This window comes from Parasteatoda tepidariorum, chromosome 1 (assembly GCF_982258835.1).
Source record: "Parasteatoda tepidariorum strain Cologne lab strain chromosome 1, Ptep-v5.0, whole genome shotgun sequence".
In the NCBI taxonomy this organism is placed as follows: domain Eukaryota; kingdom Metazoa; phylum Arthropoda; class Arachnida; order Araneae; family Theridiidae; genus Parasteatoda; species Parasteatoda tepidariorum.
In genome coordinates this window covers 62,427,445-62,452,842 of record NC_141755.1, presented here as the reverse complement: position 1 = coordinate 62,452,842, position 25,398 = coordinate 62,427,445, and the positions used below count along the sequence as shown (strand labels likewise).

Here is a 25,398-nt window from a genome sequence, read left to right as displayed (position 1 = left end):
ATTAAAATATATTTGATTTCTAGTTTTTTGCTAAAATTTGAATTACAATTTAAATTGAACTATGTTTTTAAATTAATATTCTATATATAATAGCTGTTATTAATAATGTTTTTAAATTAATGTTTTTAAATCTATGTAGTTTCTATAATTCATAAAGTCAATCCAAATTTTAAACATAGAGTAGATAATGTAAAAATAATTTATAAACAAAAAGGAAAGTCTATCAAATCTTATTGTTAATTTTCTTCAAACCATAAAACTCAAATTTATTTAAAGAAATATATATACGCATATATATATATGAGTAAGAAATAAATTACTCTCAAGAAATCTGCTGGTTGATTTAAAAATATTTTATTACTACTTAAACATTTAAAATGCAAAATATCAATTTTATAATAGCGTTCACTTTGTATTGCTTTGATGATGTAATATCTGTTGGTATTTGTGTGAAATGATTTCCATCACATCATATTTAGTAATAAATTATACAAATAAGTTTAGTTTTGGCGTAAGTTTTGGAGTAAGTTTAGTTTTGGCAATGAATACTTCCTTTAATTATATCAGAAGCTTTCTCGGCAATCATAATAGTTGGAATGTTAGTATTTCCGGAAGGTACAATCGGCATGACTGATGCATCTACAACTCTCAAGCCCTTTATTCCCTTTACCCTAAAATTAATAAATATATAAAACACAACTTAAGGCAAAATAATATTAAATATAAAAGTAAATATAACAAACTTAAGTAACTCAAGTTTCATTTAATTCAATAATCAATTTTATACATTAAAAGTATTTACAATTTATAAAAGTGCTTACTGTAATGTAAGCAGTTCAATTAGTTATTATCATAAAACGACACGAAAATTAAAGGTTAAACTACTATTAAATTAAAAGTAAAAACAGTAAATATAATGAATAGAATAATTAAAGTTTTATTGAAATGAAGGACAGATTAAAAATACTGTAAAAAGGTACAGTGACTTTGTTCCATACATGTCTTTGTCGGAGTTAATTGGCATCTAGCAATAGCTAGAATAAAATGAAAACAGTTCTGAAACTTTTGCCAATCTCAGGATTCTGAGAAGATTGTCAGTTTTAAAATTAATGATCTGTGTTGATCTACCAAAATTGTGTGCGTCTTTTGCTGGCTGACCTGAAGCAGTGTTTTCATTACAGAAAAAAAGTGGGTGAGAATTTCTCACCCTTTCTCAAAAACTGGGTGAGATTTCAAAAAGTTAGGTGAGATTTCTAAAAATGAAAAAAACACGAATAGACTTGGAAAAGAAATATTTCATTTTTAGCATCTTCTAATTTTTAAAGCATTGAATATTTTTGCTGCATTATCACATGGAAAATGTTCTATATCTACTTTTTCATCAGCTATTCTCATTAGGTTGCTCAAATGCTTATCAGTCAATCTGTTAGTATATTTTGTCTTAATTCGGTTTTGGGTGCAACAAATGCTGAACTATTCGGAACCACTAAGTAAATTTGTAGCATTGTGCACACACTTTCCTATCCTCTTCACCTGCCAGCATAGGCTTTTCAATTATTTCTGCTATAGAATAGCGAAGTTATTTTCATGTTCTTACTTCATGCTAGTATTTGATCCGTATCCATTGAATATCCGTACTTGTTTTGTTTTGACCGTTCCTACCGACATTTGTTTCATTTTCATTTGTGCGTTATGGACTAGAAAATGTTGCCTTAACAAGGTATTTGTCCATCTTACATTCAAGCTCAAAAAATTTAAACGTCTTACATGAACAAACCTTACCTACGGTAAACACGTGGTTGAAGAGAAATGTGTTCTGAAAGGGTTTCGGAGGTGGGGGGCATTGTGTTCTGCTGTTCGCACTGGTTCTGAACAATACTGGTAAATAGGAAAGCTTGATAACAAGGACCGATGTTGAAAATAAGGAAAGATCAAGGGATTAAGGATTGAGAAACGTATTTCATTTAAAAAAGTGGAAGACGAAATTTTTTCCAAAATTCGCGAGATTCGCTCATTTTGAAATTCATTAATAGAGTGCGAGAACTTCTCGCGTTAATCATTTTTTAATGCGAGCAAAGAAAAAAATATGCGAGATTCTCGCGTTCTCGCTTTGTAGTGAAAACACTGCAAGTTTGTGAAGTCTTACTTGCAGGGCCAGATTTCTTTGATTCAGATCTTTGCAAAATTATGATCTGTGGATGAATGTATGCATGGGTCCGCCCTATAAACGGGTTGTGACGTATGTGTGTGTCAGAAGTCGAATTCTTGACCATAGATGGCGCCACTGAAAGAACAAGAAAAAGCGCAACCTCTTTGCCTTAATGGCATTCGACAACAACAACATTGAAACCTTGCTTATCAATCATATTGTCATAAATTCCGTATGAAAGTTTTACATGGTTTTATTATAGAAATATTCCAGTTGTCGATGCTATCTTCTTCTCGTCTTCCTTACTTTTATATAGTAATAATATTTTTTGAATTTTTTTTCTTCAAAAATTATTTAGCTGGTTAATCTCACCTTTCAGAATTTGGTTATATATATTAACAAGTTCAAACAATTTTTCAGCTAACCAAATAAGCATTTATAACGACAGTTTTATATCATGCATTTATTATTGTTACTAATATTATGCACGGTGTTTTTTCTTTCTTTCTCTCTCTCTTTCTTTTTTCTTTTTTTTTGAATTTCCAGCTGTTTTGTATCGTTTGAATAAAGGAGAAAAATAGGAGGACAAAAGTAAGCATATCAATAAATCAGCAAATCGAATTAGTAAATCGTTAAATCAAGAATTGGTGTATTACTCAAAAACGGAGAAATGGTTAATTGCTGAATTAGTTATAAGACAAATTAATGAATCGGTGTATTACTAAAAGGATGATTAAGTGAATCAAAGTCAGCATAGTAGTTAATGGATGATTTTGTGGACTGCTATATGTTTGTATGTTTTGAAAACGTTTATCTCTAAATGGGTGAATTAGTAAATGAAATTTCCAAACCAAGAAATTGTCGTACAAGTGAGTCAGTAAAATATTGAGTTATTGAAAAGGCGAATCATAGAATTGACAAATCTGGTAGTTTTAATTATATTGCTTCAAATCTGTGAAATAATTTGTAAATCTATAATTAATGATTTATGGTTCAACAGTCAACAACCACAGTTTATTTTTTCGACAGGTTTGAAACTAATAAGACCTAAAAAAATTCTCTAATAGGAATTCTTTTTTAATTAAAGGCTCTCATGTAACGCTTAAAATTCATAAATGCATGGAATTTAAAACCAGTGTTTTTAAGTCAGCAGAAAATTCTTTCAAACGTGTGTGTTTATTACGATAATTTCAGAATATATTATCCATGCTATTATATGGCTGAATACGCTATGCTAATTTTCTTTCACCGATCTATTTCATCACCGATAACCGGTTTATTTGTTTAAAATAAAATAAGTATTCATGAAGGAAATATAATTTAAACACAAAATGTTACCTTAACTCTGGATCAACCACTGTCGTTGGGTCATTTGGGTGACCCATTTTTGCTGTCCCCACTTCATGACTTTGTGTTAGTTGTGCTGATCTTGCATGACAACGGTAATAATCATCACTATATTTTTGAAATTTCTCACAGCCAGGATACACAGTGTCAAGAGGCTTAGCTCCAATAGATTTCATTGCTTGAGTTTCGGAAAGCCTTTGACAAGTTTTTATACCTATATAATTGTCAAAATAATAATCTTAAACATAATAAAGTAAAACATTTTCCAAACAACTCGCTGTTGGCCAGGGAGTCGTGGAATTCAAGGCTACGCAATTTTGTTGCCAACGGTGTAATTGTGGTAATGCATTTTAGCATTGCACCAAATTACAGATTGAATGCAGCTAATGGGATCATTGCACCAAATTACTGATTGAATACAAATAATGCTAATAGCATGGTGCAAAATAACGCCTTTCCTTTCCAGATAAGTTGGTACCCATCCATCTGAAGCTAGGTGGACTTCAAGCCGCTACTGAGGATTGAACACTTGTAACATTATAGTCACTATTAATTTATTGATTTTGAAAACTTGGTGAGTTACTAAACTAATAAGCACCCACAACTCGCACCGTAATAGTACTCGTACCGTCTACCGTAAAAACCTTTCACAGTGATACACGAATCTATGAACCACTCACCTATTACTGGAGATTTTGTCAAGATGTCAGTTGGCATTTAAAAAAAAAAACGTACTCTTGTTTAGTATTAAAAATGCTGAAATACTGTAAAAATACTTTGTTCTTACAAAGCGTGTTTTTTGGAAGATTTTAATCTTAGAACTAAAATATGATTATTAGTAATATAATAACAAATTTAGTAATATATTTTTTAATGATTGAAATTTAAATTTATGTATATATATATATATCACATAGAATCATTACATAGAATTCACTGTTCACTTCTCCTTTTCTTCTCTTTTTTTTTTAAATATAAAAACATTCAGCTCTTGCTTCAATAATAAATTAGTTGCTTTTTTTTATGTACAATTAGAATAATGAAATTTTTTTTCTCCATATTCTCGTTCATAAATTTTTCATTTTCATAATTTTTGGAATTTTAAATTTAACTCAGAAGGCAAATTGCATTTAAACCTTATCTTGGCGACTTTTTGAATGAAACTAAAGAGTATTAGGGAGTTTTCCAAGTTTGCTTAACCACTATTAACTGTAACCCTTGATTCAATTACTACTGAATATAGATTTTCGTCAGTACTATGACTTTTAAGTGCCACAATTTTTGTTCACAATAAACTGAAATGTATGGTAAAGCTGACCATTTAACAAAACAATGACGAGGTAAGAATTTTTAATGCAAAGAGAAGTTAAAGGAGTTTAATTTTAATAATGATATTGATATTTATGAAACAGTAAAATCAATTTTCTTTGTTTAATTTATTTCATTCCTAAGTTTATACTTTTTTTTTTCTTTTTTTGAAGTGGCTATATTTCTATACACATTCGAGATTTTACTTATCAATATTAAAAAAATATATAAGTAAATAAAAAAATATTTCTTAAGTTTTTGCGAAACAGAATTAATTTTCAAAATGTATGGGAACAATATATGAAATATCTTTTTTGCAAATTACGTAAATAGGTACCCAAGTTCTCATAAACACAGATGATCCTCAACTTTCGATAATTATTATTTACGTATTGTAATTGACCAAAACGCGATTAGTGAAAAGTATGGATGTTTGAAGAAAAAAGTGAAAAAAAAATTATTTTAATTAAATTACAACAGATGAAAAAATGTTTGAGCTTATTAACCAACCATTTTTTACTTACTGTTTTAAATTCATTCATTCAAAAGGGAAGTCGCAGTAGGCTAAAATGATCTTATACTGCAATCAGTTTTATTTAAATAGACTTCCTATCATTAAAATGTTTTGATATTTACAATATAAGTAATTAAAATTTGATAAAGAAATAAAAAAAAATGTTGGTAAAGAAAAAGGAAAAATAACAATTGCTTAAAAAATGCTACTGTTTCACAAGATAATGAAATTATTATTTTCCTAAACGTTATAGCAATTTAAAAAAATTATATTTATGGCATGACATAAAATTTGTTTCGCAATGAAGAGCAATCATTGGGAATAATGAACCTCGTTGCATAAAATAAGTTTGGAGTTAATGATATATATAACTAAATTCGAACAGACTTTTCTTCAAAAAACAATGTTAGAATCAATTGTTTTATTTAAATGCACATACTCACCTTCAACTATATCCTCCAAATCTTCCGATACAGCAAAATAGTTTGGATCAATTAAAGGAGGTTTATGGGGATCTGCTGACTGTAACGTTACCGTACCACGGCTTTTTGGTTGTAGAACTTCCGAATCACAAAGATAAACCGATCTGCCTTCGTAGGGTTGGTAGGTTTGTCTGTAAGCCTTAAATATTAAAAATTATATGTTATTGATTCAAGCACCAAATTCTACACAATCAATGCTAGACCTGAAATTTTAAATTTTCAGTTAGTAGCCAGTGAATTGTAGACTGTATTAACTTAGAAGCCACTTTTTTCCCCAAAACTAATGAGTCGGTGACCGATATATCGATCGGTCCTTTTCATTTAATAGTCACTTTTTGCAAATTTTTTTTTCGGATAAATATAAATTTAAAAATAATTATATTATAAATAATCTACGGTTATAAAAAGTTAATTCAACAATAAAAATAATATAGATATGTGACAAAATTTAGTTTAACATATTGACTTAAAAAAACTTTATTTAAAACTATTTGTTGAGGCGAAATACATTTAATGTTTAGATTACAACTTCGAAATATGTGAGTTCTTAAAGAAATCTCTTTCTACGTGAATTTTGAGGGATTCTGGAAAGAATCAAATTGATGGATTTTGGAGGATCAACATTTTGAAAGGAGTCATAGAACATTTTAATAAGAATTCTATTTTCCAGAGTTTTTCTGCATTGATGTACTTTTATCATCAAACGATTTAAAATAAAAGCGCTGGGAAAGAGTAACTGGTTGTTTATTTAATTTTTTTGATGTTGACTCACCACGTGACGAGTGGTTATTTTCAGCTCTAGTCTGTACTATGACAGGACATTTCGAAAGACAGAAATAAAACTTTCTTGAACATATGTTTATGCTTTATTAATGTTTGACTGAGATACAGAAATGGGGAAAAATGACAAATTAATTAAAAGAAAAAAAAATGCAAAAAAAGATATATAGGGAGATTTAGTATGGTGATTACAAATTAAAAGGACAGGTGGGGCACATAAAGACCGAGAATTGCATATTAATTCATGACCGAATATATCACCATACGCTGCTGGGAAAGTATACCAATTACAAATTGGTTCTACTTTTATTTATCAAAATTATTTTAATTTTATGTTTTCTAACAATTATTGTTAAGAGCTCCACAAAAATGGCTTTAATATTAGCCAAAAATAGCTATTTTATCCTAATTTAAGGATCTAGCTACAGATTTGTCGAGCAACAACAATTAAAAACAATTACAGACTGTTATTGTAATTGATTACAAAATGTTATATTAAATAGTTTTTATAAAATTGCTTTATATATTTGACAATATAATGCGAGTGTTTAAGCTTATTAATGAATTTTACTAATGAAATTTAAACATCCCAAGTAAGAGGAGTATTTTGGCGAGAAATGAGAGACCATTTTTAAACCCGTTTTAATCTCCCCCCCCCCGCTTATTTTTGGCTTCGTTTATTAGTTAAATATCGAAAAATCAGAATTTGTAAGAAAACTAAAAAATTTACAATAAAAAAATTACAAAAATATTTCATATTTAAAAAATAGTATATTTTTATGCCTACATTTTAAGAAACATATTAAGAGGGTGTCAGAATTTTTAAACAGATTTTGTCAAAGTTTCTTAAGATGATTTTTTAAATTCGAGAATATTTATTACTCGATAAGCCTTCCAAAGTTACAATTAAAACTCGGCTGTGCTCACGTGACATGCATATCACGATATAAATTTTCAATGACACAAATACCACTGTTTAAACATCCATGATCTGCAATGTGTTAAAAGGAAATTTGACAAGAGCAGGAAAAAATATAGCATAGACGTTAATTAAAATTTAAGAAAAAACAACGTTATCAAATTTATATTTATTGTTTCAAAATGGAGATTATAAAATTATAAATCTACTATTATAAAAACTTTTGTTAATAGTAGATTTAGGTAGCAAAGTATTCTTTTGTGAATTGTGAAGTCAGCATGTGTGTAAGAAAATTTTGACCCATGGTTTATAAATATGGGTTTAAAAGGATACTTACTTCATCCGTAAGACCAAGCTGTTTTAAACTTTTTGCATCGGCTGCAGTTATATAAAGCTGATAGTTTGGATTATCAAATTTTGGACGTATATAACCATTATTTAAAAATGCAGTGGCAACGAGGCCTTCAAGGGATGAGAGCGGTCCTGCAAATAGAAAATATTCTAAAAATAAGAAGAGCCTCAGTTTTAAATACAAGTCTAAACCTAAATATAAATAATCGGTACAATTTATTGACAGTCTTTGAATTCATAGCCCTGACAAAATTATAAAATTTAAATTTTGATTTCAAATGTTGTGAGAGATTTAGTGAAAAATTGCATTCGTTATGTCATTCTCGTTTCTTTCGAGTTTGTAAAGCGTATTTGGAAACGAAAAAAATGTTTAAAACTTAAATAAAAAAATTACAGACAATTTAAAATTCATAGACTTTATAAAACGTATTGGTAAATTTATAGACAAATTTCCATTTGATACTCGAGACAAAATAATATAGTTTGAGTTTTGACTTCAAATGCTGTAGGAGATTCAGAGAGAAATTCACGAAATAATTTTTGCTTCTTTCGAGTTTGTTAAACTCATTTGGAAAAGGTATTGATATATTATTTATTGATTGCTATGTATTTTTTCTGACAGATGAAATTTCTTTAAAAATATTTTATTGCATTTTTTATTTGTTTCAAAATATTCAAAAAAAAAACTTCATTTATCACGGTTTTGATAATCCATCGGTTTTTTGATCGAACGAATTCTCACAATATTTTTATAGTATAAATATTACGTACTTAATGTACGTACATAATTTTCGTTTAAATCTTATTTTTGTTAATATTGTCGAATTAGTTTAAGCACTACAAATTTGAACCTAAAAATATGCACCTGTTCTGTTATTTATATATTGTTGAAAGCTTCTATTACTGGAAATCAATTCTGGAAAAGGAGGGATGCTAGAATCCAGTGTATAGAGATTTAAAGCAGAGCAATGGTCTTGCAAATTTTTTCCAACAGGCAAATCAGCCACAAGAGGAATCTAGAAAAAGATGAGAAGTGGAATCTTTTGAAATAATTTCATGCTAGATGAAACATATAATTATTAAAATATTTCAGCAGTTACCCGGTTTTGAGATATAAAAAAAAATAAAAAATAGTAGAAATAGTGGAAGGAAATGCCAAGTGATCGGTTAAAAAAGAGTAAAAGCTTGCATGCTGAAGGAAATTCAGGACGGTTAGTGTAAAACTTAAATTTTACCTGCCAGGTCATTCAATAAGACGATTTTTAATTTGAATAAGTGTTATATAAACAGTTTACCTTGTGTTTCTAAATTCATTAAAATATCTTTTTAGTTTAAAATTTTCTTCCATAATATCATTATCAGTAATAAGGTATAATAATAGTTAATAGTTGTTTGGTGATTCATTTATTGTTACATATTAAACTATAAATATATATCATAATCTGATTATCACAGTAAGGCATTGAGAGCACACTATTACCTTTTTGCGCAAAACTGTATAGTTTTTTTATTTCAGTTTTCTTTATTGTATTTTCAGCTGAAATTGTTCTGTCTTCTTGTTCTTAAAATAAAAATTACTATTCGAAAAGTCAATTTATTACTTTTCTGCGAAGGTTAACAAAAGGGCTCCTCTTTTCTTTTGCTTCGATATTTTAAATAGCAAAATCAGCTTGCCAAATAAAAATTAGTTACCCTTAGAGAAACCATGAAAAATATTTAATTACGGTGAGCTTGTGAAGTTTCGGTTCTCTTACTATTATGGATTGGAACTGTTCAATGAGGTGACTGCTTAAAGAAACAGGCTTATTTTACCATTTCGGATGCTTATTTTAGCATTTCCCCTCAATTCGTTGGATTTCGCAATCAAATTTTCAATTTGACTTAAATGCGAGATTCCTGCAAACTTTGAGAACTCACATCTTAATTAAATCTATTCCGTTGAGAAGTCAAGAGGTGGAACACTATAATATAAAATTCTACTTTGCACCATTTCACTGACAGTGAAAATTTTTTTGTCCGAATTCCAATGAAAAATGCTTAGTGGGACATATCTAAAGAAAAGGGAATAAAGCAAATTGAAAATTAGTCAAACATTCAAAATAGCAACAAAAACCTTTTTCACTTACGCCGTGCTTCTTAAGTTCCTCCTTTGGACCAATGCCTGAAAGCATGAGTAGCTGAGCCGAGTTGACAGTTCCGGCAGACATTATGACTTCTTTTTTCGCTGCTACTTTATGTATTGTTCCATTCACATCGAATGTTACTCCAACAGCTTGTCCGTTTTTAATGTTGACCTATATTGAACAATACAGAAATAAAATTCTAATTTTTTTCTCGAACTTGGAGGATTTCTTTAAACTAAAAGTCCGAAGTTACAAGTATCTCTTTCATTTACCACAGGAATTGACACGTGACATCTTGACATGAGCTCTCGATCACAAACAAAGAGCAATTTTTAACTCCCTACATTCGAAATGACACCCACATTAGAATCTTCGGAGGACTTATTTACTGAGATATTTCTATCAGTAATCTTTTAATTAGCACGTAAAAAAGTCGAAATTATACTTTGTCTGTGTACACGAAAAAACTCGTGAAAGAACTTGTGGGAAAGGAAAAAGCTGCTGGTTGGATGTCTGAGGTTGACTACTGCAATAAAAATAGGTATAAAGCCATATCCAATAGAGTGACACAAAGAAATGACATGACACCCAAAAGTGAAAGGATTTATCCCACCCTCTAAATGACTTTTCCTCGTAACCACAGTAACCGTCAAATTCGCTAGGACTTAAGACTAAAGGGTTTTCTTAATAGAAGGACATTATTAATTTTTTTAATATGGACTTAACCATATGGCACCAAGTCGTCCAGTAGATCTCTATTAGTCGTCATTTATAATATTAACCATGATATATTTTCCATCTAGTTATACGAATAAAACTATCTAGATTTTCGCTAAAAATTGACTTGGAAACATTTATATTCTTCATAGGCTTGTTTTGTTATCGAAACGCCTTAACACGGCTGTCTATATAATGCCTGTACGTTGTTCATGATACCTCATTAATGAATGATCTATATAAAAATGTTCGGTTTTTATTGATGCTTTATCCATGGTGCTCAGTATACTCTATGGTGCACTAATGGACGAAATGCGCTGTGTGGCAGGTATACTTTAAAGTATCATTTGAGACAAATCTAACAAATATGTTACCGTGAGCCGTGGTGGTTCAGGGGATAGAGCGCTGGCCTCCAAATGACGTGACCCGGGTTCGATCGCGACAATAGCTGGTCGATTCGAATTCCGCGCCCAGCTAGCATCGACCACAGTGCTGATGTAAAATAACCTCAGTGGTAGACGGATCATTGGTTAAAATTCCCTTGCCGTTAGGCTAATCGTAGGAGGTTCTCTAGCTTTCCTCACCATGTAAAGCAAATGTGGGTTAGTTCCATCAAAAAAAGTCCTTTAAGTAGGCAAACTTCCCCTTATACTTGATCCATGAGTTCCCCTGTCTTCTGGTTTGGGTTCAAAATTACAAGGTTACGGAGTTGAACATTAGTAGCCGTAAACCTTAAATTGGATCGGCTGTTCAACGACGGTTATGAAATATGATACCGTACGATAGTGAACCCTGTCTTGCAAAAGCTGAAGGCGTCTTTTTCTTAAAAAAAAGAAGTAGAATTTAAGATTTTCAAATTTTCGTTAATTTAAATAATTATTTAATAAATTATCTCAGCTATGTTCTACATTTTGGAATTAAAATTTTAACGTTTATTAACATTAAACTCATTTAACTTTAAACTACGGTGTATAAGTTTCGATAGCACAATAATTAAAACAAACACCAAAAATTTGAAACATCTAAATTAAGATTCGTAATCTTGTAACAATCGTATTTTTTCAAAGTTTTAAGAGCTGTAAAAATTTCATCATAATTTAAATAGAGTGAAAAATTTCTTATGGTATAAAAGGAATGTTGTAATTTTAAAAAAAATGACAGTTTGAAAAACGTTAATTATAAAAACACATTTTTGATATTCCTGTTTTGCGCAGTTCTGTTTAATTGTCTGGTTTTTCACCGAAACAGTTATCAACCAACAATAATCAACGTTTTAATATTTTATGAAATTAAGTATTGTAAAAGGTTTATTCAAACCTATGATCTCTAAATGAAGAATAATTTTAAATTTTTAAAATAAAAGTTGAATCACCTTATGAACAAAAGCATTTGGCAGAATGTCCAAATTTGGTCGATTTTCTGCCGGTACCAAATAAGCTTTAGCTGTACTGCATCTTTGTCCATTTCTCAGATTTCCTTGAGAAATGTAAAATCCTATAAAAATAATAAATGTCAATCAAGATTTTAGAAACGCCTTTTGTTTACAACAATTAGACACCTGAAAGTGACGTCATTGTTTGTAAATCTTGGTATAAGTAAATTCAGAAGCCAATCAGATTTGACAACACGCGTGACGTCGACTTCAGGTATCCAATTAAATCTGATTTAAATCACATGGTTAGGCATGCTCACTGCACTTCTAGAATTGCAAATAACGCATTGTATACTTTGATTTTTTAACAATTTTTAGAGTATTGAATCTGATTAAATTGATTAACTAATTAAATCGACATATTAAATGTGATCTAATTCTGGGGGTGTCTTCAATTATAGAGTCCAATGAATTTTAACAGTTGCCCTTAAGATTATTAAAAACTTTTCAAAGGTGGTAAAGGCTGCTTAAGAAAAAAAAAGTGCAAAAAGAATACATTTAATGCAGGTTTTCAATTCATTACATCTTTTAAGAAAACAATGGAAAAGTTATCAGATTGTGTTATAGTGGATTATTCTTTGCCATAATTTTACGTTGTGTTTACAATGAGCATTTAGATGACTGAGAATCGAATTATCAGAGCTCAACTGAAGAAAAATCTGTTATTCAAAAAGGAAGATAACCATATTTGTTTTATAATTATAAAATTCAAAATGCTTTATAAAGTAAAAAACGTTTAAAAGTAGATTTATTTTTAAAAGCGGGAAACGTTCACGATGTTTACGAAGTTTGTAGTCCTTGGCTCTTTGAGAGCAAAATCTTTGATTTTTTCAGCAGAAACAGCTTTCTTCTTCATAGTGGATTCAGGGATGAATATACAGTGAGTCAACCAGAAAACTTGTCTGAATGAATAATGTATCTCAATGAATAATATATCTCAATGAATAACAATACATAGATAAGTCGGATTTTCCCGGACTAATCTGCAAATTGAATAGGTTCCAGGGAAATTTCCTTTTGCGTTAATTGGTTAGCGTTAACCTATTTATTCAGCAATAAAATCTCAAAGAATTTTTAATAAAAAAAAAGCATTCTTTTTTTTTTTTTAAAGAAAAATGTTTTTCTTTTTTACATGTTCTAATTCATGATTTTTAAACTTTACCCCAAATCAGAAAATACTGTTCCCTAGTGGAAAAGTTAGTGTCTTTTAAAAAGAATACATTTAAAGCTGGTTGCCAATTTATTACGTCTGAAGAGTGTTATGTTTCCCTCCATATTTCTATTTTTAAAAGTCATCGCATCAGTAAATTTCTTAAAAAAATGTAATCTATACATAATAATAAAAGCGGCTGTGTGTGTGTGTGTGTGTGTCTGTAATCACAATATATCGCCCCAGAAGCCTCGCCCAGGCACGAAACTCGGCACATAATTGTGTTTTGACATAATGAAGAAGTATTTTTTTTCATATTCAAAAAACTATTAAAAAATGCATATACTTTTCCCCACTCTTATAAATGTATGCTAATGCGAACCTTACAATTGAAATATTAATTTTCGACAACTTAAACCAATAATGTACGAAGGAATTAATAATTTAATTGTAAAGTTCGCATCAGTTTACATTTATTAAAGTGGAGAAAAGTTTAACTTTTGTATTAAAAATGTGGCAACATATTCGATACGTAAATAGAACGCTTCGCTTTGATATATTTGTCGCTATTCATAATTGTTATAATAAGTTTTTCTTCTTCTTTCCACGCTCTATTTTTTTTCTTAAGCGAAGACGATAATTTTTGTAGCGATATTGTAGTACTTTGTACAACTAAAAATTCTTTTCACAACACTTTAAAAATATTTACTTTATTTTCTTTATATATACAGAGAACAGTCGGCAAAGAATTCGATTAGGTTGAAAAACATTTCGCTGAAAAGGAACGAATTCCAAAAGAAAAAATAAACAATTTAAAGAATAAAAATGCTGATGCCAGCCAATGTTTTGAAAGTTAACTTAGAAATAACAAACCAAACGATGTTAAATAACAAACCAAACGATGTTAACAAAATGACGTAGAAAGCGCAACTAGATCAAAATTATACAAGCACAACTAGATCAAATTATAATACCTGAGTGCTTGACGTAACAGATATAGAAATAGAATTTGATACCATAAAAAATTATATAGAAATAAAAATTGATACCATAAAAAATTTATTCGTTTTCGTGTTCTTTTCATGTATTTGGCATTTTAGTTTGTTTTTTTTCTTAAGCGTTGTAGCTATATAATTTCAAACATCCTCAAGAGCTATAACACATCTGCAGCAGAACTGGATATGAAGACAAAATTGCAGGACAGGAACACTTTAATTGTCCACTAATCTTCAGATTTCCTGCTATGTTTTAAAAAACTTTATTTGTGAAAACCTTCAGCGTGGCGGACAGCTGGCCGCCTTAGGCGGCTAGTCTTGAATAAATACGTTTAGCTACGTTCAATTCATTTTTACAAATCGCGAAATTTTAACAAATTTTTATAATTTTTTTATAATGATCGCAAAAATTTCAATTTTGAAGTAATGAAGAATATTCAAAATTGAAAAAAAATACGGTAGAATATTTCCCGAGAAATAAAAAAAGCTGATCAGATTTTTTTTAATAGTATTGAAACAATTTTGCCCAAATGTTTGGTTTTGGCAAATAAAGTTATGCCGTTTGAGTAAAGAGAAAATGTAAAGAGGTGGTACTGATTTTTGTATTTTAAAATTTAACGTGTTTTTGATTAAATTCGAAAAAATGAAAACAAACATTTATTTCCATTTTTTAAATTGTTATTTTTTCCTCGGACAACTTACAAAGGGAAAAAACTGGATACTTAAAAAAAATGTTTTTATAAACAATTGTCTAATTCCGGTTTCGTGACATGGTTTTATCCGAATAGCCTACAAGATGGGAAGATTTTATTAGAAAATTTGTTCAACTCCAATTGACTACTGACTAAAAAACGGATTTTTCCTTACTTTCACAAACATAGAATTACTTCAAATTTCTACCACCAGGAGAAAATCTATTAAAAATGGCGCCCATAAGGATCCATACGCAATTTGAAGACGCAGCGGGTTTTTATAATCATAGCATACGCTTAATGTGCATTTCATTTTTCCGTCAAGCACATGCTCAAAGTACGTTACAGTATGTTCAACTGCATCCCATAGGATTCCTCGGTCTGTAGCGAGAATATGAAATCGATAAACTTGACATGCAATACGCAGATAACTGTTGTTCTGTAAAACAACTTTACTAAAAAAAAAAAAAAGACGCTCGTTATTTCTTTGGCAATGTCATGTGGTGGAAAATGATTATTATGACTGTAAATTTTGGTTTCCAAAAACTGCGCCCAATTGATATCAGTAGTCTTGCCGAGCAATACGCAGATAACTGTTAACATACAATTTACCTGTTTGTCGAGCAGCATTGGAATCAAGTATCTCATATCCCATTTCTTCAACACCTTCGAGTACTTTCATTTTCAGTTTTGGATTGTAAGGGATAGTTTCTATCGTTACTGGACCATCTTTACCATGGTATCCTGAAACAATTCGAAAAATAAAGTGTCTGTAAGTCGTATAGACGAATTTCTTAGGGTTTGAACAGATTTTGTCTGAACTAATTTTAAATATTCTAATTATCCAACTTCTCCTTTAGTCCTAACACCATAATTAGTTTTAAACAGTGTATTAACAAAATTTTTTTATCGTCCAGTTGTTGCCCAATCATTTTAACTAATTTCAATTTTAACTTTTTTCAAGAATGTCAACAATATTATCAAAATTTTTTTATAAATTTAATATTTAATGATAATTTAAAAGTCACCAGGCAGCTAGGTACGGTGGAAGAGCTCGGGACATTTCGTCATCAGCAACAGAATTATTAACATTATTTTCATTTCTGTTGTGATTAGATAGGAAACTAATCCTCCAACACGCACCTCTCGATCCATACCTTGAGTATCATTAAAGATACTAATGCTATTGCTCGAAAAAGGTAAGCCCCGTCATTATTAAACTTTTTGTTTTTTTTCAAGTTTACAGCACTCCTGAAATTGATACTTATAAAATTCTTATTATGGGGCGTACCGTGGATTTCCTTTCAAATATTATGGATTTCAAGATTTGTTACTGTACTCAATACCTAATTGTTATTATGAAAAATTGAGAAGATTGTATATTAGTTCTATGAGTAGAATTATTTTTTTGTGGTAATCAAATAATTCAATAGAAAATGTTGTGCATCTAATCAAGGCGAAGATAATTTCTTGTAAAAATGGATTAAAGAGCTATGAAAAAGCATTTGATTAACGTTTGTTTTGTTACTCTGCCAGAAAGATATCAATAAATTCTTATTCAAAGATATATAATAATGATTATTGACTTCTCTTTAAATATTGTATGAGAGTATAGGTTTTTAATTTTAACAAGCTAAATATCAGTTCTACTCACGCGGTGGAATCAATGAATCAGCACTGAATAAATCTACGAAGTTATACACAAAACTATTAGAATTATTATCTATAAAATTGATGCAAATAAAATAATTTCTTATTCATTTATTTATTATTAGTTGTTACCCATCCCATATACTGAATCAGTATTGAATTCACTTATTATTTTTAGATATATACATTAAAGGTTTATATACATATTTTATAACTAAGAACTAAATTTTCCAAAATTATTTTTAACTAATTGTAAATCCGATTTTTTTTCCGTCTCAATATTTTTCTTCTGAATTTATTCTCAACTAAATTCTTTTGGCACAGCTCTTCTTCAATTGTCCCAGGTTCCTAGAATTATTAATTTTCATAAGGTTTTATAATTTTTTTATAATGCTTTTTAGTTTCCAAAACCTGTTCTTTTGAAGTTCTTTACATTTAACAATTTTAAAGCATTTTTCTTCAACTCAATGCCAATTGTATACCGTTAGGGACAGAAAACCAAACCTTCACAATGATAACTAAGGTCAATTTAGCACTTAGATCTCCCGGATATGATACCAGTGTTTTTTTTTTTATACTTTTATCTGACGTTCTAATTACAAGCAAAAATATAGTTTGGTATTTTTTAATTATAAAAAAAAACCCCATTCTAATAGTTGCTAAAATCGGGTTACTTGGATTATCAGAATTATATCTGTCATGAAATATAAAGTCCAAAAAAAGTAGTTTAAAGTTTTTTTTTAATTCATATTCAAAAATATGACAATAATATCATATTCAAAATATTCTTTAGCAAAATCAATTGTTGATTTTGCTAAAGAAATGAGTTTTAATGTTGAATAACTGTAATTCTTAGATCTAAATAACTTCAACTAAGTGCAAATATGAAAAATTATTGTTTGCAAGTGAGCCGTGTTATAAAATTTTTTCCTTTAAGGAAAAAAAAAAACCCACCGGTGTTTCAGGTTGTATTTTATAACCATAAAATATTAAAATGCTAAATGGGACATTTTTCACTTATTTGAACCTAATTATGTAGGTACAAAATGAAGGAAAAATATGTTTAATAAAAATTCTGCATCGAAGGGTCAACGATTGTGCCATCGCGAGTATTACTAAATAAAACTACCTTTTTACGGAATAATATATGAAAGAATAAGCAAACCAGCAATAAAATAAAACACTTTAATACTATGGATACTAAATAAAAGCTTTTTTTTACCATTTGCCAGATATATTGGATCTGTTTCATTTTCCAACTTTTTGAAATAATGAAGCACTTCGCTATAGCTCCAGCCTTTTGCACCTTGAGCAGCCCAATCATTATAGTTCTGTTTATTTCCTCGAACCACAATTTCACTATTCAACAAACTTGATCCTCCCAGTCCTTTTCCGCTTGGCCACACTATTTGCTAAAGAAATGAAAAGTTTCAGCTTTGAAACTATGTCATGCATTGTTGTTACTCTTTAAAATCTATCATTTCCCTTTACAAAAAAAGATGGTATTTTTGAGGTATATTTAAGGTTGTTTTCATGACGTATATCTGAGGTTGAAATTGAGGTGTATTTGGTGAGGTTCAGTTGGGTGTAAAAACTCATATAATTGACAATAATGTTTCACTGGAGGCAAAGCTAATCTTAAAGCACTACTAAGAATCCGATAGCTTGTTTGCAAAACTTTCTAATGGGTTTACCAAATAAGATATCGTTAAGTTTGACGATTTTTTAAAATTAAAAATAAATAATGCTAAATTTACTAAATTAGAATTTAAATAATATAATTCAACATTCGCTACTTACTTACATACGTTACGATTTACTGGAATGCTAGATTTATGTAAAAGGAAAATGAGTTTACGCTGTTTTGCGAAGACCTATTACCATAAAAATAAAAAAATGGCCTTAGTTTAAGTGCCTTACACTTGAAGCAATTTGATGATTTTAAACTGTATATATAAACTTGGCATGGAAAATTATATGGGCCTTAGAGAGGATAAATAATTTAAACATTTTAAAAGTTATTAAATTTTTTTAAAAATCGCCAATTTGGTGGCATTTTTCCACCAAGGTGAAAATTATCAAAATCACTGCCTTATTCTCAGTTTTTGCAAATTTTTATGAGCCCAGGTAATGCAGTAATAAGTTGTAGAAATAAGTTTTTTAAATATTAAAAAATTAGACCACAAACACTTTTTATTTGCATAATTTAGTGGCTTTTCTCCATACTGACGTTTTGCACTATTTACAAAATAAGCATAGACAGCGCTGGCTTTAGATAGACTAAACTTCATGAGTGACAGTTGCAAACTCACAGCAGTTATAAAAATAGCATATTATTCGCAAAAGGAATAATTTCATATAAGGACGGAGCCTTCGGAAAAATAGCTTTAAAGTATTTCATAACATAAATTGAAAGAACTTTCATGTTCTTTGTGATTAAGTTCTTCTTAATTCTATAATCTGTGTTTGTTGTGTGTTGTATAATCCTTTTTTAGTAAAATTATAAACATCATTAATGCGATCTATTTAGTGGAGGAACAATGTACACCGAAGAGCCATTACATTATGACCACATGTAGGACCACCTTTAGCCCTCAAAACTGCAGGCACCCGCCGTGGCATTGATTCCACAAGGTGTTGATAGGTAGTCTGAGGTATCTGGTACCAAGCGCTCACCAACTGGTCCTGCAATTCCCTCACATTGCGAGGGGGTAGCGTGGCAGCACGAATTTGGTTTTCCAAATAAGACCACAAATGCTCTATTGGATTAAGGTCAGGTGAATTTGGGGGCCAAGACATGACTTAAAAGTCACGGGAATGCTCCTCGAACCAATCCATGACGATTCGACCTTTATGACATGGTGCATTATCCTGTTGGTAAACACCATCCCCCGCAGGAAGAACTGTTGCCATGAATGGGTGAACCTGGCCTGCAACTATGTTCAAGTAGCTTACAGACGTCAGGGATTGTTCTATGAGGATTATGGGTCCTAATGTGTCCCATGAAAACATTGTTCCTGGGCGAGAAACCATGAAAACCTGGGCGAGCCCATTGTTATAGATGGAGGGTGGTCATAATGTAATGGCTTTTCGGTGTATATATTGTGATATAAACCAGCTGTTTCCAATATTTTTCTACTGTGGAATCCCAAAATGATCAACCTTCTTTTGACGGAATCCCGAGACAATTGTAATATTATTTTACAAAATAATGTACTCTGAAAAATTCCGGATTAAATTCTGGAATAAAGTACCGGAACTTTAGATACATCGTCCGTAAAATCCATTTTGCAGTTAAATCTTTTTTACCGTAAAACTCTTTTTACCGTAAAATGTATTATACCGCATTTTTTTCAGTAATATTTATTTAATTAGAGTGATTCAGTGATTTACGGTAATTATTGCAGTAAAAATTACAGTCTATCAGATTTTTTATTTCGCCTCATATTTCGATAAAAACGGATTTTTCGGTAAAAAGTACCGGCACCCTGAGTCCCGGTACTTTTTACCGTAATTTAAATCAGAAAGTTTTGGCAGTGCATAGAAAGATTTCGACGTGGGGATAAGATTACACAAACCTCTTTTTCATAATACTTACCCTATTTTTTAGATTAGTTGCAGCATATTTTTGTGGAACAGTCTTATATGCCCAGTCAATATCTGAAAACCAGAAATTCAACCCATATGCTGGAATATCATTTAAAAGCGGTGGATCTCTACCAGCTTCCAACAGTAATACGGTTACGCATGGTAATTCAGAAAGACGGGCAGCGACTGTGGAACCCGCAGATCCAGCACCAACTTGGAAGATGATGAAAGATAGAGGGTTAAAAATAGAAGTTTCACAGAAATAATATTCTATTTCTAACAAAACTAATATTTTACAATAAAACTAATCTACTTCAGATCTTTCTAAATAACTAGATGAATCTTTCTATAACCAAATCTATGTGAAGTATTTATTTTTTAATATGAAGCTTTTAGACAGTTTTCATATGGACTGAGGTACATATAAACAACAGTATTCATATGATATTTTAACAGCACAAAAATAACTTTATTTTTTTATTTCGCATTCCCTTGAATCTTATTAAAAATATTGATTTTATGGTTAGCAAAATACCGATTATATAATTGTCTTCAGTTTTAATGATAAATACGGATTATTTTTTTGATATGAAATTTTAAAAACGAAAGCAGATACTTAATTTTTACTGACAGCTGAAAATTTTACAAATTATTAGTTATTTTACAAAATAAATATTACAAATTCAATTTTTTTATTTTTTGAAAAAAAAAACTTTTCTTTCTTAAATCTTTTTATGCACAAAGTAATCATACAAATTCAATTTTTTAATTTTTCAACAGAAACAAAGTTTTTGTAAGAAAATGTATACATCCTTCTAAAATATTTTTTCGTGGATTAAAGTCTGTAATTCAATGTATTTGTTATTTTAGCGACAGCAAAATAATTGTCATAATACTATATTTTCCTTATAATAACTTCATTCCAGTCATAATTCCATTAGTCATGAGATATTCAATTTGTTTATGCATCAAAAAATATGAAATTTATAGTTCAATGTATCCAGTTTTAGTGAAACATCGGGATTATTTATTGATATTATATATTGAATTATTATTGAATTTTGATATATTGAATTAATTTTGTCAAGATATAAAAGCTTTGATATTCACAATTTCTTAAATTCTATTTTACAAACTTTATTTACCATTTTTCAAGAATAAAAATTGAATCTTTTAACCATATTTTTATAAAAGAATCTATATTAAAATTGCCTTTTACTAAAATACTTTTTCATGTAGAATGAAATTATAGGTAACAAATATATAAAAATACTAAATAAAAAAGTATATTTATATGAAGAAAGTAACGCTTTTGAATGTGATTTTCTAACTTTAAATATCGTCTGCATAAAATAATTAAAATCGAAGAAAACAGATAAAAATAATGCATAAAAAGTATGCTTATTCAGAGAAAGTAGCACTTTTGTGTGTGATTTCCTAACTTAAAATTTCATCTGCATAAATTAATTAGCACATTTAAGATTAAAGCCTCGAACCATTAAAATTGAGTCCTAGTGTGAAAATCTGATCATTAGAACAAAAGTTATTTAAAATGTTCGTTTCTTTTTATTGCATAGTGCATTCTATCTATAATGCATAATAATTTTTGAATAAAAATTTAATTTCCTTTTACCTATGATGTAATCGTATTCCGAACGAATGGAATTCGGAGTTCGAGTTGGAGATGGCGAATTCTTTTGAGAGGCTAGAGACATGAGCATGAGTGGAAGAAAGGCCGAGTGAGCAAGGGGTGTGGGATAAGAGCTTTCCCTCGCTAGGTCGAACATCTTTGAGCTTGGAAAAGTGATTTAAATGACCTGTTGAGACAAGAGAAATATAATTTAATTGCTAATGATAGAGTTCTACAGACAAATCTGTAATACTTTTTGTTCATCTTAAATATTTTTAACGATATTTAAATACTATACCAGCAATGCAATTTTTAAATTGTCTTTTGATCTAATTTTCGAAAGGAAATATGAAAAAATTCCTATTTTCGACGTGAAACTTTCATTCTTCGTTGCCGACTGATTAAAAAGTAAAATTGTCAGAAATTTTTTTGTGAAACATGAAGACCTGTTAATGAAATCCTCTAGTTTTTAAAACTTTAAGAAAAGGACCAAAATAAGAAAGTTTTTTTTTTGGGGGGGGGGGAGAAGAAGTTATAATATTTGTATAGTTTATCAAATTGTATTTTTTTTTGGTTGGTTAATATCTAATGATGAAAAATTTATTTTTAATTGAACTTTATTTTTCATTTAACATCTTTCTGATTCGATAACTTTATGGATAATGGTATGAATTTCTTATGTATAGTTAATCATTTTTAATGCATGCCGAATCATTTCATGCATACTGAATTATATTAATGCCGAATAAATTGGAAAAGATTTGCTGAAGATAGTTAATTTGCTAACGATATGAGCTAACAAGCATAAAGTTAAAGGAAAGAATGCATATTATTTATAATAGTTAGAAGTTCTTATTCACACTTGTAAAAGAAATTGATTTTATGCGGAGTATAGAAATAGATATTTTAGAAGCTCTCAAAGTAAGAATGATTGTGTAACTCTGCAATTGAGAAGTGATATAGGAATTTGCGAAATTAATTTTTCTTATTTACTTGTGCTTTACTTATACAGTTTAAAAAATGTTCTTAAATGTAGAAACCATTCTAAGTTTAAGCACATGTTTATTATCTTATTTAATAAACATGAAAAATGTTTTGAATTATTTGGTAAGCACATTTTTATATCATTTTAAAGGATGTAATTTTAAGCAGCAAAATGCAAAGTGGGTGACCGATTTCGTTCAAATTTTGTATTTTGATATGTAAAATTACATTCTTTAGAATGATGTAAAAAATTGTAAAGCTCACAATTCAAAATTTTTTCGATTATTATCCAATTATAAGATCAAAAGTTATTCAGAGTGGTCCGTTTATTTTTTTGCTCACGGTACAAATCTGCTTTTTGAAAAGTGGAGTTACTTTTTCTCCACTATTTTCCGGTATTTATTATTTTTTGAAAAAAATATATACCAAATCTATACTTGAAAAATATATACATCAAACCAAGTCGAGTACTATGGTTTGAATTTTTTATCAGCATTTGAAGACCACAGGTGAAAACGGTTTATGTTTATAAAAGCTGATTCGGCGAAAAATATTTCAGAGAGAGGAAAAGATGGATTTTTCTACAGTCTGGCCCATCTGAACTGTGTAATAACTCCAAGGGAAGATCAATTTTTCAAGTTACTGATTTCTCAAAACTTTGTAATATTTAAAATGCTATAAATGGCGATCCAGTCGCTATTTTAGTGAAAAATGTGGCATGAAATAAAAAATTTGATATGAGTCTTAATTTAAGAATTAAATCAAAATCAATTTGTACAAAAACAAAATCACTTCAAACGAACTAACTTTTTTAATTTTGCATCAAAGCAAACAAGTTTATTAAATTTAGCAAAATCAAACAACTGTAGAGTTTAGTTATTCTTAAAAATATACATACAATTTATTAAAATGTAAATACCTGATAAGCGAAAAAGAGAATATAAAACATAATTTATATGATAAAAAATAAACTTGAGAAGAATTTTATTTTTTTACCATATGTACATATTTTTACCAATGTATAAAACCTTTTCATATTACAATTACATATTTAAATAATGATTACAAGTTTCATATATTTTGTTGAAAAACTTACCTTTCCACAATTTATAAAAGAAAAAAACACTATTTAGAGAAATACTTTTAACGCAGCATATATTTGAAATTGAAAAACATGAATGCAAGGTGGATTATTTCTGAACTATTAGTCTCTATCAGCTGGTTAGATTTTACAAGCTTTCAATGACATCAGAGCAGTTAAGGAAGGTATATTACGATTATTATATTATATGTATTATTAGGTATATTAGGTATATTATTAGGTATATTACGATTTTTGTCTTCATCCGAAACATTATTGAAGATTCAGTTCTTATCTTAGGAGTAGATTTATGTGAAAGTTTTATTATAGTTTAAGGATCGTGACAGTTTAGATGAAATTTTATTTATTCATAAACCTGGTGCAGCTGTCTTACTTTTTGAGTTGTTTCTGTTTAATGGGGCTTTTATTTATATTAAAATGGTAATAAATTGAATGTCCTTCATAATAGAGGATTCATGACTTAGAAATAATTCTTATTTTTAAAAATTTAATAATGTTTATAGTGCAGTAAAAATTAAAAAAAAAATCGTTAATATCAGAAATTGTTTTTTTCAGGGGGAAAATGCTAAGTACCTTCCTCTTAGCAAATGGTAAAATGTTAATTGAACTCACACATTTTGTTTTAAAAAAATGAAGGGGTTTAATGAGGTAGAACCATAAATACTGCTATCTAGGCAAGTGAGGTATTGTTTCCGGTGCAGTTTTTTTGTGCCTAATAGAATGAGACCAAATACTAAAGATATAGGAGTCATCATGGTTTTTATGTATAAAAAATAGAATGTTTAGCTTACGCTTATTTGCGCATCTGTATTAATATCTCAACTAAAGTAAGCTTTCTTTAATAATTAAAAAATGAATATTTTTTCCCCGCTGTATCGAAAGAAAAGAGCAATCAACGAAACTAAATACTTCAGAAGTTGCAAAGGTTTTGTCTTTAAAAATAAATATTTTTTAGTTGCACTTATTCACACGCTTCTTTTAAGCTGTTTATTCTATCGATTCGAATTTAATTTTTTGCGACCCATTCAATAAAAGCACAAGAAAAAATACAGCTTGACTATATAGCCAAGAAATATCAATATCGAAAGTGTAAACTAAGTACAAAACATACTACACTTGTTCCTGAAACCGTTATAACTTCGAAGCTATTAGTTCTATCGTCTGGAACTGCATTGAATTTAGCTTAAAAATATGCATTGGAAGCAATACCTCTTTTATCTAGTAAGTAATATTTAAGTTCCTTCCTCAATTTACTTCTCTTCCTGCCAAAAACGGAAGTGTGGGTTCGTCCTATTTTTACCACTTCCTAGGAGGACGGTACGTCGTTAGCACAATTACTTGCGATTTCGATGAAAATATACATTTATGAAGACAAAGCTCTTGCATTGTCTACGAAAGCTAACTTAACATTTAATGTATGGCCATTCGAATATTACGAAAGTACTTAAGGTTGGGGAGTTAGTGATTTACTTATTTTTAATTACA

General features: G+C 29.4%; 1 protein-coding gene across 3 annotated transcripts in view; it reads right to left on the bottom strand.

Moving 5' to 3' along the window:
• Positions 1-338: 338 nt before the first annotated feature.
• The window catches only part of LOC107443921 (glucose dehydrogenase [FAD, quinone]), an 81,374-nt gene continuing 56,314 nt past the window's right edge, over positions 339-25,398 (bottom strand). Inside the window, exons 1-12 of one of the 3 annotated variants that reach the window (XM_043055415.3) lie at positions 23,908-24,202; positions 21,831-22,014; positions 20,208-20,410; positions 17,832-18,021; positions 15,572-15,703; positions 12,063-12,184; positions 9,977-10,144; positions 8,716-8,866; positions 7,837-7,982; positions 5,762-5,939; positions 3,488-3,710; positions 339-671 (exon numbers count right to left, since the gene is read on the bottom strand). In XM_043055415.3, coding sequence (XP_042911349.2) covers positions 530-671; positions 3,488-3,710; positions 5,762-5,939; positions 7,837-7,982; positions 8,716-8,866; positions 9,977-10,144; positions 12,063-12,184; positions 15,572-15,703; positions 17,832-18,021; positions 20,208-20,410; positions 21,831-21,984 — 1,809 coding nt within the window. In that variant the 5' untranslated portion in view covers positions 21,985-22,014; positions 23,908-24,202 and the 3' untranslated portion in view covers positions 339-529. Of the gene's footprint in view, positions 672-3,487; positions 3,711-5,761; positions 5,940-7,836; positions 7,983-8,715; positions 8,867-9,976; positions 10,145-12,062; positions 12,185-15,571; positions 15,704-17,831; positions 18,022-20,207; positions 20,411-21,830; positions 22,015-23,907; positions 24,203-25,398 lie in introns of those variants that run through there. The other 2 variants (XM_071179732.2, XM_071179733.2) reach the window with 2 other exon arrangements.